The sequence below is a fragment of the Eumetopias jubatus genome, unplaced genomic scaffold (assembly GCF_037043125.1).
Source record: "Eumetopias jubatus isolate StellerSeaLion01/CBP00866 unplaced genomic scaffold, mEumJub1_p1.0 scaffold_1, whole genome shotgun sequence".
NCBI classification, from domain to species: domain Eukaryota; kingdom Metazoa; phylum Chordata; class Mammalia; order Carnivora; family Otariidae; genus Eumetopias; species Eumetopias jubatus.
Window position 1 is genome coordinate 199,566,544 of NW_028274807.1, and position 13,427 is coordinate 199,579,970.

Sequence of the window (13,427 nt, forward strand, 5' to 3'; positions counted from 1 at the left end):
CCATGGGCAGGCAGGCAGGCCCCCCGGGGTGCCGAGCAGCTGCAGAAATCACCCCTGGCTGCCATTACCTTCGCTGTCGGAAACTACGCAGTGGGAGTCGTCCAGGATGTAGCCCTCCTCACGCTTATATGTGTGGGCCCGAGGCCCGTCCTTGACGTGCTCCTGGACGTCAGGCATGGAGTGGCTGGAGCAGAACTGTGGGCAGGTGTCCCCAGGAGGAAGGGGGCCGCCGGCAGGGCGGGGCCGCCCCAAGGGGCTGACGGGGCTCTCCTCTTCAGAGGTCTGGCTCCGCATGGGGGGCCGGGCCCGGCCGTGGGCCATGCTCAGGGACGAGGGCTTGGGGCCCGCTTTTTGAAGTCGCTCCACAGCTTCCCGTTCCCGCTCATATCCTTTGCCCCGGCCACCGAAGTCATGGCTGGACAGCTTCTCCCCACTGTATGCAGATGCCACCCGGGACCGGCGGCTCCCTCCATACATGCGGTCGTCTTCCTCCACTGGGTCCCGGCTGGACACCCCATAGTACCTCTGCTGCTCGTACACGTTCTTCTTGAGCCCGTAGGTGATTTCGTCCTGGAACTTCCTGCCCCGAGAGGCTAGGCTGCTGCTGACGGCAGGGGAGGGGTAGGAGGCCAGATCCGACTCCACGTCCTTGGCCTCTTCAATAGGTGAGAACTTGGAGATCTTTTGCTCCATGCCCTGCTTCCGGTGCTTGCTGCGCTTTGAGGAGATGGCAGCTGGTGCCAGGCTCTTGGAGGGATGCTTGGGCCCCATGGGGCCCGGACCGTACTTCTCTGCTCGAGCCCCGTGTCTGTAGTCGCTGTCACTGTAGTAGTGGGCACTGGTTGGTCGGCCATTGCTCTCCACACTCCGGTGGTGGCCACTCTTCCCACGGGGGTCGTAAGAGTCCTCCTCGGATTCTTCCTCCCCTCTGGTGTAGCAGCAGGGCAGTACAGGCCCCTCCAGGATGCCTGGTTCTCCGGGCTCTTTCCCAGGACGCCCGCTGCTGCTCGGCCCCAGGGGCTCCAGTCGCTGACTCTCGGGGGCAGTGGAGGTGCTGTCCTTGGTCAGCTCACTGATGTCGTCAATCATCACATAGTTCCGGGGGACATTCTGCTCCAGGCTGGTGTAGTGGGAGTCAGAGGGGTAGGTGGAGGCTGAGCTCAGGCTCACGCCACTACGGTCACCGGCCCGGGGCAGCTCAGCAGCTTTGCCTTGCTCGTAGCTACTGCTCACTGCTGGGCCGCTGTAGCTGCTTTCAGACACGCCTGAAGACATGGCCACGACAGGGCTGGCGATCACCTCATAGTTAGTGGGCACCTTTTGTTCCAAGTCGGCCAGTGATGTCTGGCGTGGCTTCTGGTGGGGGGCACGGCTGTCGGCTGGGACCGGGAAAAGAGTGCTCTGTGTGTTTGGCATGGGTGTTTGGGCTGCATAATGGCCTGTGGGACGGAGAGCCTGTTGGCCTGGCAGGCCAGGCTCAGCTGGGTAACTGGTGCCAGGAGGAAAGGCAGGTGCTGGGTATGTGCTGGGGCCAGGGTAGGTGGGTGCTTGGTGGGCCGGGAATCCGTTCTGGGTTGGCCCACCACTGCCTGCAGTGTACTGCGGGGCCGGAGGCGGGAACAGGGGCTGTTGGAAGGCAGTGGGGCCAGAGGGGGTGGCAGGAGCGGCGGCAGTGACAGGGAAGTCTGCGTACTGGCCGGCAGGAGTGGCACAGCCCTGGAGCCGCAGCTGGTTGAGCTCGCTGTCCGACAAGTAGTCACGATGCTCACCGAGCCCACGCAAGGGCGGGTAGTCACGGCCGCCCCGGTCTTTGGCCAGAGACTCTTTCCTCTGTGTGATGCCCAGCTCCAGGTACTTGAGCTTGGCGTCAATCTCCTTCTCCTCCTCGTCCAGCTCCGCTTGCTTCTTGCGCAGCTTGGTGGACTCATGCTCCACCAGCCGCAGGTCCCGGTCCAGGTCCCGGAGCAGGCTGGCCTTGGTGGCAGGGACAGCGGTGGGCCCCGCCAGCCCATGCTGCAGCAGGCTGGCTGCATACAGCTGTGGGGGGGCCTGGCCAGCCAGGGGCAGGTGAGCCTCCTCTGGAGGGGGGCTGGGCAGTGTCCGCTTCACCTTGCGGACCAGGCCGTTGGGTGGCAGCGCCGACACCTGAGACAGAGGGAAGGGCGGGCAGCACTGAGACCCAAGGTGTGGGTGACTTGGTGGGGCAAAAGGTGGAAGATCCCTGGCTTGGGCTGGCCTCCATACAGTGGTTTCTCTGATTCACCAGGCAGCCTTGAGGCCGGCCCTGTCCCCGCTTGGTGGAGATCACCACTGGCCGGCGATCCTTTCACAGGCTTTCTCCCTCCCAGCACTCTGGGCAACGGCAGGGGAGGGGAGGAGGAGATGCCCCTCTGTGCTGGTCTCTAGGACTGGCCTGCCTCTGAGAACCTCTAGTACACAGGGGCTCTGAGATCCCCTGCCTGTGTCCTGTGGGCTGGCCACCCTCTGTCTCCCACTGAGTGTCCTGAGGTGAGGAGGGTACAGTGTGGCTCTGGGGTTAGGTGTAGCAGCCGGTGAGGACCAAGGGCAAGTGGAGGGCCATGGACAGAAATGGAATGCTTCCTAGGTGCCCAGCAGGCTCCCTAGAGGATCATGGGAAGGGGCACATGCTGACTGTATGTCAGTTACTGCAGGCTCTGGGTCTTTTCCTGCCTCCTGCCCTACTCCTCTTCTAAGTGGCCTGTCCACCCAGCTGTCCTGAGCCACCCTCTGCCAAACCCTCTGGACTGTGCTCTCAGCCTGGCCCCCAGTTCCTTCTACATCCCTGTGAGCCCACCACTCTCTGGGGCTGCCAGCTCCCCTCCAGGGCCTCTCCGGCCCTATCTCTACATGGCTTCCTGGTCTAGGCTCTCTAACGCTACCCTCTGCACAGCTCTCACCTGCCCTGATGTCCCATGTTGCCTGAAGGTCCATATCGCTGGAAAGTTTACACCGGGGCCTTTGTTTCTAGCTCTTAGCATTCCCAGAGTGCCCCAGGCCTTTGGGTTTTTATGAACCACCCAAGTCCCCCAAATACACTAGGGCCTGACATTGGGCTTCTTACTTTTTACCTTGCCAAGAAACTACATAAAAACCTCCCACCCACTCTCACCATATGTCATCGTAAAGGAAATGATAGTGTGCCCCAGAACCTTAGAACAATGGGTGGGCCTTTAACAGTAAATTTCGTGGGACGCCTGGGTGGCTCAGCCGGTTAAGCGTCTGCCTTCGGTTCAGGTCATGATCCCAGGGTCCTGGGATCGAGCCTCACGTCGGGAATCTCTGCTCAGCGGGGAGCCTGCTTCTCCCTCTCCCTCTCCCTCTGCTTGTGCTCTCTCTCTGTCAGATAAATAAATAAAGTCTTTAAAAACAAATAAATAAATTTCACTTTGGGCGTGGAGCCCATTGTGTGGCTTGAACTCACAGCCCTGAGATCAAGACCTGAGCTGAGATCAAGAGTCGGATGATTAACTGACTCAGTCACCCGGGCGCCCCAGTAAATTTCACTTTTTGAACGCCTCACTCTATTGTTCATCTTTTGTTATTTTGGTTGCTCACCATGAGTGCCCATCATGCCATGGCACCACACGGCTAGCCCACACTCCTGAGCCCACCACCATGCTCTCTGGCCTGCACACCCCAGGGCTCTCCACTACCTAAGCTCATCACCTCCAGGACCCCACTTCTAGGCCCCACCCTCTCCTCTCTGCATCACACCTAGAAAACAGGTAGACATACCTCATAATGCCTCTGGTTCCTACCCTTTTCCCCCAGGGCCGTTGTGTAGTCTTTCAGCCCATCTGCCCACATTCTGCCCAGGAAGCTTTCTAAAATACCCATCTTGGGGCTGAGTGGCTTAGTCGGTTAAGTGTCTGCCTTCGGCTCAGGTCTTGATCTTGGGGTCCTGGGATTGAGCCCCACGTCGGGCTCCCTGCTCAGTGGGGAGTCTGCTTCCCCCTCTCTCTCTGCCCCTACCCCCCACTCATACTCTATCAAATAGATAAAATGTTAAAAAAAAAAACAAGAAACACCCATCTTGCCCTGTCTCACCTGCCTAAAACCTCCAGAGGCTCCAAAGGCCTACAAGAAAAGCCCATGCTCCTCAGCCTGGCACTCAAAATCCTTGGCATCAGGTCCTCGCAACTCCAATCTCCCCCTGCACAGCAGCCCACAGCAGGCCACCTCGCCCGGTCCCAGGGCCCTGTTTGGCAACTAAAGCCACAGGCAAGGGTAGGTTAACGTTGCAGGGTTCCCTGCCTAGGGGAGCAAACGGGAGTGTAAGCAGATTTATTGAGGGCCAGAGAAGGGCAGGGGACAAGGTAAGACCAAGAGCATGCTGCAGCCTATTGGGACGGACCCTGAATGCTAGGCCCAGGGGTTTGGGCTTCCTGTGGCGCCATGGCAGCCAGGCCGGGGCTGGGGAGTAGGGAGCGGTCCAGCCGGGTCCATGTTGCTGATTTTCTAAGGCAACATCCACAGTAGAGGTTTGGAATGGGAGGCGCCCGGTCTGGGGTGGGGAGGTGGTAGGGGCTGGACCAGGTATGGGCTGTGAAGAGGCAGTGCTGAGAGAAGGCTGAAGTTTCCAGTGGTGTGTGGATGGGTGGCTGTGGGGGCCAGCGTGCGAGTGTGTATTTGCCCAGATGTCCTCGCCAGGCTGCTGGCTCTACTGGGTACGCATTGAGGAAGGTCCAGTCCTCATCCTCAACTCCTTCCTCTGAGCCTCTGGAGCTGGAGGTGACTCCACCGCCGCCCCCCCCCAACGAGATACCCCTCCCTGTGGGAACCCCAGGCTAGACAGAGACCCCTGTCCCACCCTGGACCAGCCCCTGTGCCCATACCTGGCTACCCAGTCCCCCCTGGTGCTGGTAGAGGGAGAACCTCTCTTTGGCAGACTCCTCGGCGGTGGGGCTGAGGGGCTTAGGGTCAGACAAGGACCGTTGCAGGGTCTTCATGGGGCGAGGCAGCGTCTGCTGGCGGAGAGCACTGTCAGCCGTGAAGTGCTTCTGGGGACTCACGTGAGCCTTGTTCAGCCTCTCACTAGAAGCAAAGGAGGTGTCCAGGAGCCGGTGTGGGGACAGGGGTGAGACCGGTGAGTAGAGGACCTGGGGGGACTTGGGAGGCTGGCGGCTCACAAGCTGGGACAGGGACTCCGGGGGCAGCTGGGCCTGGTAGCCAATCTCCAGGGGATCTGGCTTCTTTTTTTCGAATCTGCCCAGGGGCCCAGGGGTGACGATCTGGATGCCGGGCAGGTAAGGGCTGATGGCGGTCGGCCCTACCAGCTGTGGCCCAGCCACACCCTGGGCCTGCCCCTCGGGCTCCGTCTGGCAGGCCAGGCTCTCCCCGCGCCCAGTCTTCTCTGGCGCCGAGATGTACCGGACAATCTCCACCTTGGGGTCGGTCGCGGCTGTGATGTGGATGGCCGGAGAGACCCTGGGCAGCTGGTCAGGCTCCGTCTGCACGGAGCAGTCAGTGATGGTCTGGATGCCCACGCTGCTCATGGCCTTCGTGGTGGCAGCCGCAGAGGATGACGAGGCAGCAGCCTCGTGCTTGCTGTCGGAGCCGGAGTCCGAGTGGCGGGACAGACGGGACCGGCGGCGGCGCACGGGCTGCTCCCACTCAGCGCTGTCCTCGTCGTCAGTCTGCACGCTGCAGTCGGCACTCCGCCGCGCCCGGCGCCGCCGGGTCAGGAGGTAGCGGCCCTCACCTTCCTCGTCATCTGTCTGCACGCTGCTGTCTGCGATCCTCCGGACCGTGCAGGGCTCGGGGCCCGACTCCGGCTCGCAGGCATCCCGCAGGCGAGGCATAGAGTGCCGCTTCTTGATGCCGCTGCGGCCCGCCTCCCACGGCTCCTCAGTCTGCAGCGACATGTCCGAGGCCGAGCTGGGGAGGCCCCGATGCAGCCCGGGCTCCCTAGGCTGCCCAGGCCCCTCTGGCCCTGCCACAGCGATGAAGGTCGTGTGGCTCAGAGGGGGCCAGTACTGGCCATTCTGTGCCAGCTCCGGGGCAGCAGGGGGAGGCCCCCGGCCAGGTGCCTCGCAGGCCACAGGGAAGGGGCCCTTCTGCCGCTGCTTCTGTTCCTCCAGCTGCTGCTGCAGCTGCTGCTGCAGCTGCTGGATCTGCTCCAGCTGCAGACGCTGCTGTGCTAGCTGCTCGCGCTGCAGGGCGAACTGAGCCTGCCGTTCCTCCTGCTGCTGCTGCAGCACGTGGTGCTTGATGGTCTGCAGCTCCTGCAGCTCCCGCTGCACCAGCAGCTGCTCTTCCTCGCGGTGCCGCTGCAGCTCCACGCGCTCCCGCTCCAGCTCCTCCTGCAGCCGGAGCTGCCGCAGCTTCTCCAACTCCACCCGCTCCCGCTCCAGCTGCAGCAGCTGCTCCTGCTGCTTCCGCTGCCGCTCCTCCTGCGCGGCGTCCTCCTTCTCCAGCCCGGGACGGCCGAGGGCCCCACTGCCACCCCCGGGAGCAGCTTCTACGGGGGGCTTCTGGCCAGCCAGCGGGGCTGGGGCTGGGGCTGCTAGGGCCTCCTTGGCGGCGGCAGGGGTGGCTGTGGAGAGAGGCTCTTCCCGAGCCGCCCCCGCAGGCAGCTCTGGCCTTGGTGGGCCCCCAGCCCCTGGGGCCTTGGCAGCAGCGGATTTCCCCAGGTAGACAGGACCCTCAGCAGGTGGAACGCTGGAAGCAGTGGGGAATCTGCTTGGTGCAGGATATCGGTACAGCCCTATGGGCCCAAGAGGTATCCGGGGGGCAATCACAGGCACGCGCGTCAGGCTGGTGAGCGGCACGGCTGTGACTCCGCCGGACACGTAAGGCCTGTACATGCCGCGGCGCACCATGGGCCGCAGTACCGAGGCGGGCTGAGTGGTTATGGGCAGTGTGGCAGCAATTGGAGTGTTGATAGTTGAGTAGATCATGCCGTCGGCTGCGCGCACAGTGGCTGTGGATGGCAGCAGCTGTCTGATTGCTGTTCCCTGGCCTACCGGAGGCCGGTACTGGGTCAGGTTCCCAGGACCTGGGTGGCCCTCTGGGAAGGTGGGGTTGCCAAGGAGGCCGGGTCTGAGGGGAGCCAGACCCTGGGGGGCACTGAGCCCAGGCCCGGGCTGAGGCTGATACTGCATGAGGTCGGGGCCACCACCACCGCTGCCATGCCGCCCTCCATACTGGTCCATGGAGTTGAGGGCAGCACACATGCGGCTGATCTCGCGGGCGGTGGTGGCACTGTACTGGGCCAGGCTGGCCTCCTGGAAGCCAGCGGCATCTCCCCGCGGGCCATACCTATGGTCTGAGTAGATGTTTGACACCGAACTGTAGCGCCGCATGGGAAGTGGGTGAGTCAAAACGTCCGTGGGATGACGCAGGTCTGTGTATGAGCCATACTGCAAGCCCTGCCCAAGGTAGCGTCCATCCACAAAGCCCAGGCTGTAGGAGTGCTTCAGCGAGCTGAGATCCACAGCGGAGTCTCGTCCAGGGCCCTGGAAGAGCTGCCCAATCCTGTGTGCATGGTAGTTGAGGCCAGCCTCAGCCAAATTGGTGTCAGACATGGAGGAGTATAGTCTGCCATGGAGGCCCTGTGGGTAGGGCCTCTGCTCCTCATGGGGCCCAGGCCCCGCTACCCCCTGTGCCCGGTAGGTGGGGGGCTCGGGAGGCTCAGGGTCCCGGGGACTGTAGAAGGGGCCGCCGCTCTGGCCGGGTGGGGCAATGTCCACCACACTCTTTTCAGGTGCGCTGGGGGTGGGTTGGAAGGTGCCCGTGCAGCTACTGCCAAAGGGGAACTTGTAGACCATGTCACAGCATGCCATCTGGCTCTCAGGCCTCATCCCGGTGAGGTCCAGGGCACCTGTGGGCTCCTCCGGGAGCAGTGTGGTCACAGTGCCTGCCGTGCCCTCTCCCATCTGCACCATCACTGTGTGTGGCTTCCTGGCACCAGGCATAGCATGTGACCGCAGGTCTGCGGGGGCAGCCCGGTGGGGTTCAGCGCCCGGCTCTGGCACTGGACCTGATTTGAGGCCAACACTCTGGGCAGTGCCCATCTGAGTGATTAAAACGTCCCTTCTGGCTAGAGGTGCTACCTGGTTGGGAAGGTTATACCTGGCAAACTTGGGCTCCCTAGATCTTCCACGGGGCCCACCTCGGTACGGGGCTGTCTGGACAGCCTGCTCTACCTGCTTGACCTGGGCCAGACACACGGGGCTACCCGAACCCTGGCCAAAGTCAAGCCGGCTCTGGAAGGGGTCTCCATAGACCACAGGCTGCTTTTGCTGAGCCATGAGCACAGATGAGGCCATGGTGATGCTCACGGTGGTGGAGGTGCTGAGGAAGGCATGGGTCTGCTCCTGGGCATTGAGGTTGATGACCAAAGGCTGCACAGCAGTCGACTGCCGTCCTGGGATTGGATCCAGGGCAAGGCCATACTTCCTTGCTTCCACGGCAAGAGAGGTCAGGTCCATGCCCTGGTCAGTAAGGATGATGGGTGTGGGTTTGACAGCTGTGCGAAGGTCTACCACGGCACTGCCCGGAGGCCTGGGGCCTGGCTCCACCCTAGACGTTCCAGGGACAGAGGAGATCCGGCACAGGGAGATGTTCTCAGCAGGGAGGGCGCCCCAGCCATATACTGCCAAGGGCCCGTCCGCACCAGCGCTGGGTGCCCGTGGGAAGCCAGGTGGCCCGGGTGGCTCTAGGGGCAGTTGGGACGCACTTGGAGGTGTCGTCTGGCTGTAGCTGTGGGTGGTGGGCGAACACACTGGGGAGGTGGAGGCACTGGCGTGTACCATCCTGGTCTGGCCGGAGGCGTCTGATGCTAGGGTGATGACCATAAAGGGGGCCTCCCGAGAGGACTGCTGCCACACCAGGCGAGGTGTGCTGGGTCGGTGTGGTGTTTGTGTGCCCTGAGCCACCATGGGTGCTGGGGTCGGGGCACCAGGGCTCCGAGGCATGTCTGAGGCCGGGGTCGAGCTTGGCGTCTGTGTAGAGAACTCGGCTGTGGCCCTTGGGCCCAGCTTGCCAGGGGAGAACGTGGGACTCTCTGAGGGAGAAGATGGAGAGAGAGGTGGGCTGGAGCCCGCAAAGTAGGCATAGCCCCGGGAGGCCTTGTGGGGGCCGCTCTCCCCGTCACTCACACTCAGGGGCTTCTCTCTGGCAGCCCGTCCACTGGCAGTGGGGCCGCTGAGGGCCACGGGTAGCTCCTCAGTTTGGGACCCATAGTTTGCAGTGGTTGGGCTCTGTCCGTAGCTATGGCCTACAGAAGATGGTGAAGGGCTGCGCTCAGAGCCTGCTGGGGAAGTGGGAGTCATATAACCTCGTGACAGGCCGGCGGGACAAGGAGCCACGGCTGTGGTGCCTGGGGTGCCAGGGCCCTGGGAGAAGGATACGCCTACCTCCTTGGAGGCAGAGCTGGGGGATGCAGGGGAGCTGTGAAGCTTGAGAGGGTCCTGAGGCTCCTTTGCAAAATGCTGAGTAACGCGGACATCAGGAATGACTCGGCCACCACTACCGTCTGAGGAGGTGGAGGTGGAGAAGGACACGGGGGCAGCGAGCTGGGTGGGACTGGTGCCAGGGGTGAGTGGGCCGCCATTCTGCTTCATTGGGTCCATGTACGCACTGTCGGCATTCAGAAACTGCTTCTCCTTCTTCTTGTCCTCGGCAAAGGCCAGGTCCCGGGAGGAGGCCTGCCGCATGCGGGTAATGCTCTGTGACGTCTGAAGGATCTCCTCGTACACAGCGGCCCCCAGGCTGGCCGGTGTGCCCTCGGAGGCAGGCTGCGCAGCCCGGCCATAGTCTTGGTCGGGGGTGTCCTGGTACTCAAAGGCGCCCTGGCCCCGGGGGCCAGGGGTCTGGGAGGGGCCGCCTGCCACCTGCCCCTGCTGCCGCTGGAGCAGCTCGGCCTTGCGCATCATCTCCTCATAGGCCTCTTCCGCGCTCTTGAGGGGCCGGCCCACACCGGGAGTGGCCGTGCTGCCCGAGGGCGTCTCAGTTGGCGAGTAGAGGGACATGAAGGTGGGCAGGTTGTACTCACTGCCTGACTTGTAGAGCCGGCTGGGGCCACCGTCCGGGGCTTCAGCCTCTGAGTCGAGGGAAGGGGAGGGCGAGTACTCGGAGCAGGAGGAGCGATGGAGCTCCTCCATCTCGGCCGCCTGCCTCAGCTCCTCCGTTGGGGAGGCATCCTCGATGGGTGACAGGTTGCTTGGGGGAGTCTTGGAGCGCTCACGCCGCCGCTGGGCCCGCAGCTCTTCCTTGTCTCGCCGCGTCTTGCGGGCAGTGCTGCGGATGCGCTGCTGCTCTACCTCCCGCATCTTCTCCTGCTCCCGCAGCAGCTCCTCCTCCTCCCGCAGCTCCTCCTCCTCCGAGGAGTCCTCGATGGTGGGCAGCAGGGGCCCGTGGGAGCGGTGCCGTGCCTTGCGCTGCTGCTTTGCTTCTTCCAGCCGCTGCCGGCGGCTGGGGCTGCTGTCGCTGTCCTCCTCCAGTGAGGACAGGGAGGTGGGAGACGTGCCGGAAGTGTAGCTGGGCGTGGAGGCCGGCAGCGTGGAGGAGTGCTCCCCACGGGAGCGGTCCTCGGGCGAGCCCGTCAGGCTCTCCATCTCCAGCTCGGGCTCCCGCTCCAGGCTGGGGTCAGGGCCTTGGCCCAGGTCCAGCTCGTGGCCATAGCTGCCCGTGCTATTGAGCTCAATGGTCTTAAAGCGGCGCAGCCCCCCCTGCAGGGCCCCGGTGCCGTCGCCGGCCTCGGCTGGGCCTCCCTCAGGGAGCAGCTCCTCGTAGCCCGTGGTGGCGTTGTGCGGCAGACGTCTCTTAGGCGGAGCCGCTGCGTCGTGGCTGGGCTCTGGTCGGGGCCGGGGGCCGCCCTTCTGGGCGCCGGGTTTGGCCAGGCCGTGGCTGGAGGCGGCGGCGTCCTCCTCTTCCAGGTTGTCTTCCTCGGCGCTCATCTCCAGCAGCTGTCGTCGCATGAACTCCTCGTCAGTCAGTTCCGTGGCCCGGGCTGGGGGCTGGGGTGGGAGGGGGGACAGGCCACCCTCGCTGCTGTCCTCCACGTAGTCGTGTCTCAGCTGGCTGCCGAAGTCATCTGAGGACTCGGCTGTGTCCTGCTGCTCCCTCTGGTGCCCCCACTCCAGGGAGTCTTCCTCTCCCTCCAGGATGTCCCCCAGCTCCTCGTCGGAGTCATAGGCCTCAGGCATGATGGACAAGGAGTGGGGCCTCCGCTTCCGCTCGTCCCTACTGCTCCTGGGCGGCTTGCTCGGCTCGCCCCTGGGGGCCGGGCCCTGGGCCTCCAGCGAAGGTCGCATGCTGCTCCCCACCTTGTGGAGCTCAGAAGGGCTGGGCGGGCGAGGCCCTGTCACCCCCGCGCTGTCCAGCTGCTCCACCTCCTGCCGTACAATGCCTGTGATCTCGCTCTGGGAGCTGGAGACGCCATCGGAGGAGTAGCCTGTGTCGCTGAGGCTCTGTGGGCTCCGGGACGGGTCCTGAGAGTACGGCTTGCCCACCAGCTCCTGCAGTAGGGTGAGAAGCAGACACTTGCCTCCCTGTGGCAGACAGCTCGCTGGGGAAGCCCGAGGAAGGGGCCCTCCACCGCCCAGGGGATCATGGCCCACTGTCCTCCATTTCTCCGGCCTTGGAAACCCCAAGCAGCCTCAAAGAGAAGTTTCTCAAAGAGAAATTTTCTTAGATCAAATGGGAGCAAAACCCACCAAAGCATTCGACCACGTGCCAGACACAGGGCGAGCCTAGAACTCACAGGCTCCAGGCCCGCCAGGGCCTCATCCAGGCATCCCTTACCTCCTCCGTGGCCCCAAGGGGCCCGCCCCAGGCCTACGTCCCAGAGAACCAAGCCTTTCCCTAGACCATCCCACCTGAGAGCTAGGGACCCGGAAGTGAGTGAGACTGACCTCCGACTCCCCACCCGTGGGGGCTTCTGGAACGGCCTTGACGACAGGGGTGGCAGGTTCAGTCCTCCGGGGCCCTGTCTTTCCTTTGGGAGTCCCAGGGGCCAGGGTAGTCTCTGGAGGTGGTTTTGGCCCAGGCTCGGCTTTAGCTGGGGTTCCTGTCTTCTTTTCCTGGGCACCGCTCAGGGTCCTGCTGGGTTCAGAAGCCCTGAGGGGCTTGGCCTGGGGGCTGGCCTTGGTGGGCAGGGGACTGGCCTTGGCAGGCGGGGGGCCTGATGGCTGGCCCGGCCCCTGTGGCCCTTTCTGCTTCGGAGGGGCTGCTCCAGGCGCCCGGAGAGGGGCCCCTGCGGGGGGCTGTTGAGAGGTGGGCAGCGGCAGGGGGGTCGGCTCTCCCAGGCTGCCCTCTAGCAGCCGCTTAGTTTGGCAGTTCAGGCAGAGCCACTCGGTTTTCTGTAAGGAAATGGGAGGGGGGGGGTTGATGAAAATCACAAAGACCCTGAAGTACTCAAAGAATGTTTCCATGACTATTTCTGTAACCGTAAGCAGGAGAACATCTTCTAAACCATGACACCGAAGCAAGCTTTTTCGCCTGGCCAGAAAAGGAGATCTGTGGGGGAGGGGACGCTACAGGTGGCCTGTGAGTCTGGGGAAGAGGGGGAACTGGGACAGAGTCCAGCGGTCCAGAGCCCCTGCAAACCAGGAGTGGCCTCAGACCCCGTCCTTCCCCACACCCTTCCCAAGTAAGCGCTGTGCTGGAAGGCTGCAGACTCCTGGGGCCAGGGGAGGCTGTCTGGGAGAAGCCCTGCTGGGAGGATGGGGCTGAGCAGTTCCCTCTGCCCACACCCCCCAGCCCAAGTCTCCCTGTCCAAGGTCAGCAAAGACCCTCAGGTGGAAGCCTCCTCCTGCCCCCAGGGCTCTGGGCTATTCCTCCGATGGGGACTGTGTGCACTCCCCCTGCCACACTTAGGCCAGGGGCCCTGCTTCCTCCAGAGCTGGGTGGGGACCGAACCCTCAACCATCAGTCCACCACTCTGAGGGTCATCCCCCTGTCAGGCTCAGTGCTGGGGGCTGGAGACACAGCCAGGACGAAGACAGACACCGGGGGTGCTGGCAGGAAGCGTTCCTGGAGTCCACAGCCCCAAACTGGTCATCCAAGTGTGACATGAATATCAGTGGTGAAGTTCCTAGAACACCAGAAACCAAGTCTGATTCCCCTAGCTCCAGCTGTCTGCACAGGGGTGAGGTCTGAGCATCCCAGGCCCTGAGGGGGTGATTCCTGTAGCCGGTCAGGGGCTGATAGGGCCATGTCTCCCAGGTACGTCCTCCAGAGCCAGGACTCCTCTTGCTAAGACTGGAGGCCCTACCATGGCCCAGAGGGGGTGAGGTGGGAAAGAAGGTAACCACAGACCTGTGCCTGCTCTCACACCAGAGGAGGAGGCAGAGACTTCCTGCTGCTCCTCATCCCATGTGCCCAGACACTTAGGATCCCACCAGCAGCTTGGCCACTCGGCTGGGCCATTAAGGAGAAACACAAGACACAGAACCACAGGA

General features: G+C 63.3%; 1 protein-coding gene across 1 annotated transcript in view; it reads right to left on the reverse strand.

Annotated features, from left to right (window-relative positions):
- BSN (bassoon presynaptic cytomatrix protein) overlaps nucleotides 1-13,427 on the reverse strand; it is an 89,680-nt gene that overhangs the window by 5,764 nt on the left and 70,489 nt on the right. Inside the window, exons 4-6 of the mRNA XM_028124547.2 lie at nucleotides 11,880-12,326; nucleotides 4,857-11,483; nucleotides 69-2,145 (exon numbers count right to left, since the gene is read on the reverse strand). Of these exons, the coding sequence (XP_027980348.2) occupies nucleotides 69-2,145; nucleotides 4,857-11,483; nucleotides 11,880-12,326 (9,151 nt within the window). The remainder of the gene's footprint in view (nucleotides 1-68; nucleotides 2,146-4,856; nucleotides 11,484-11,879; nucleotides 12,327-13,427) is intronic.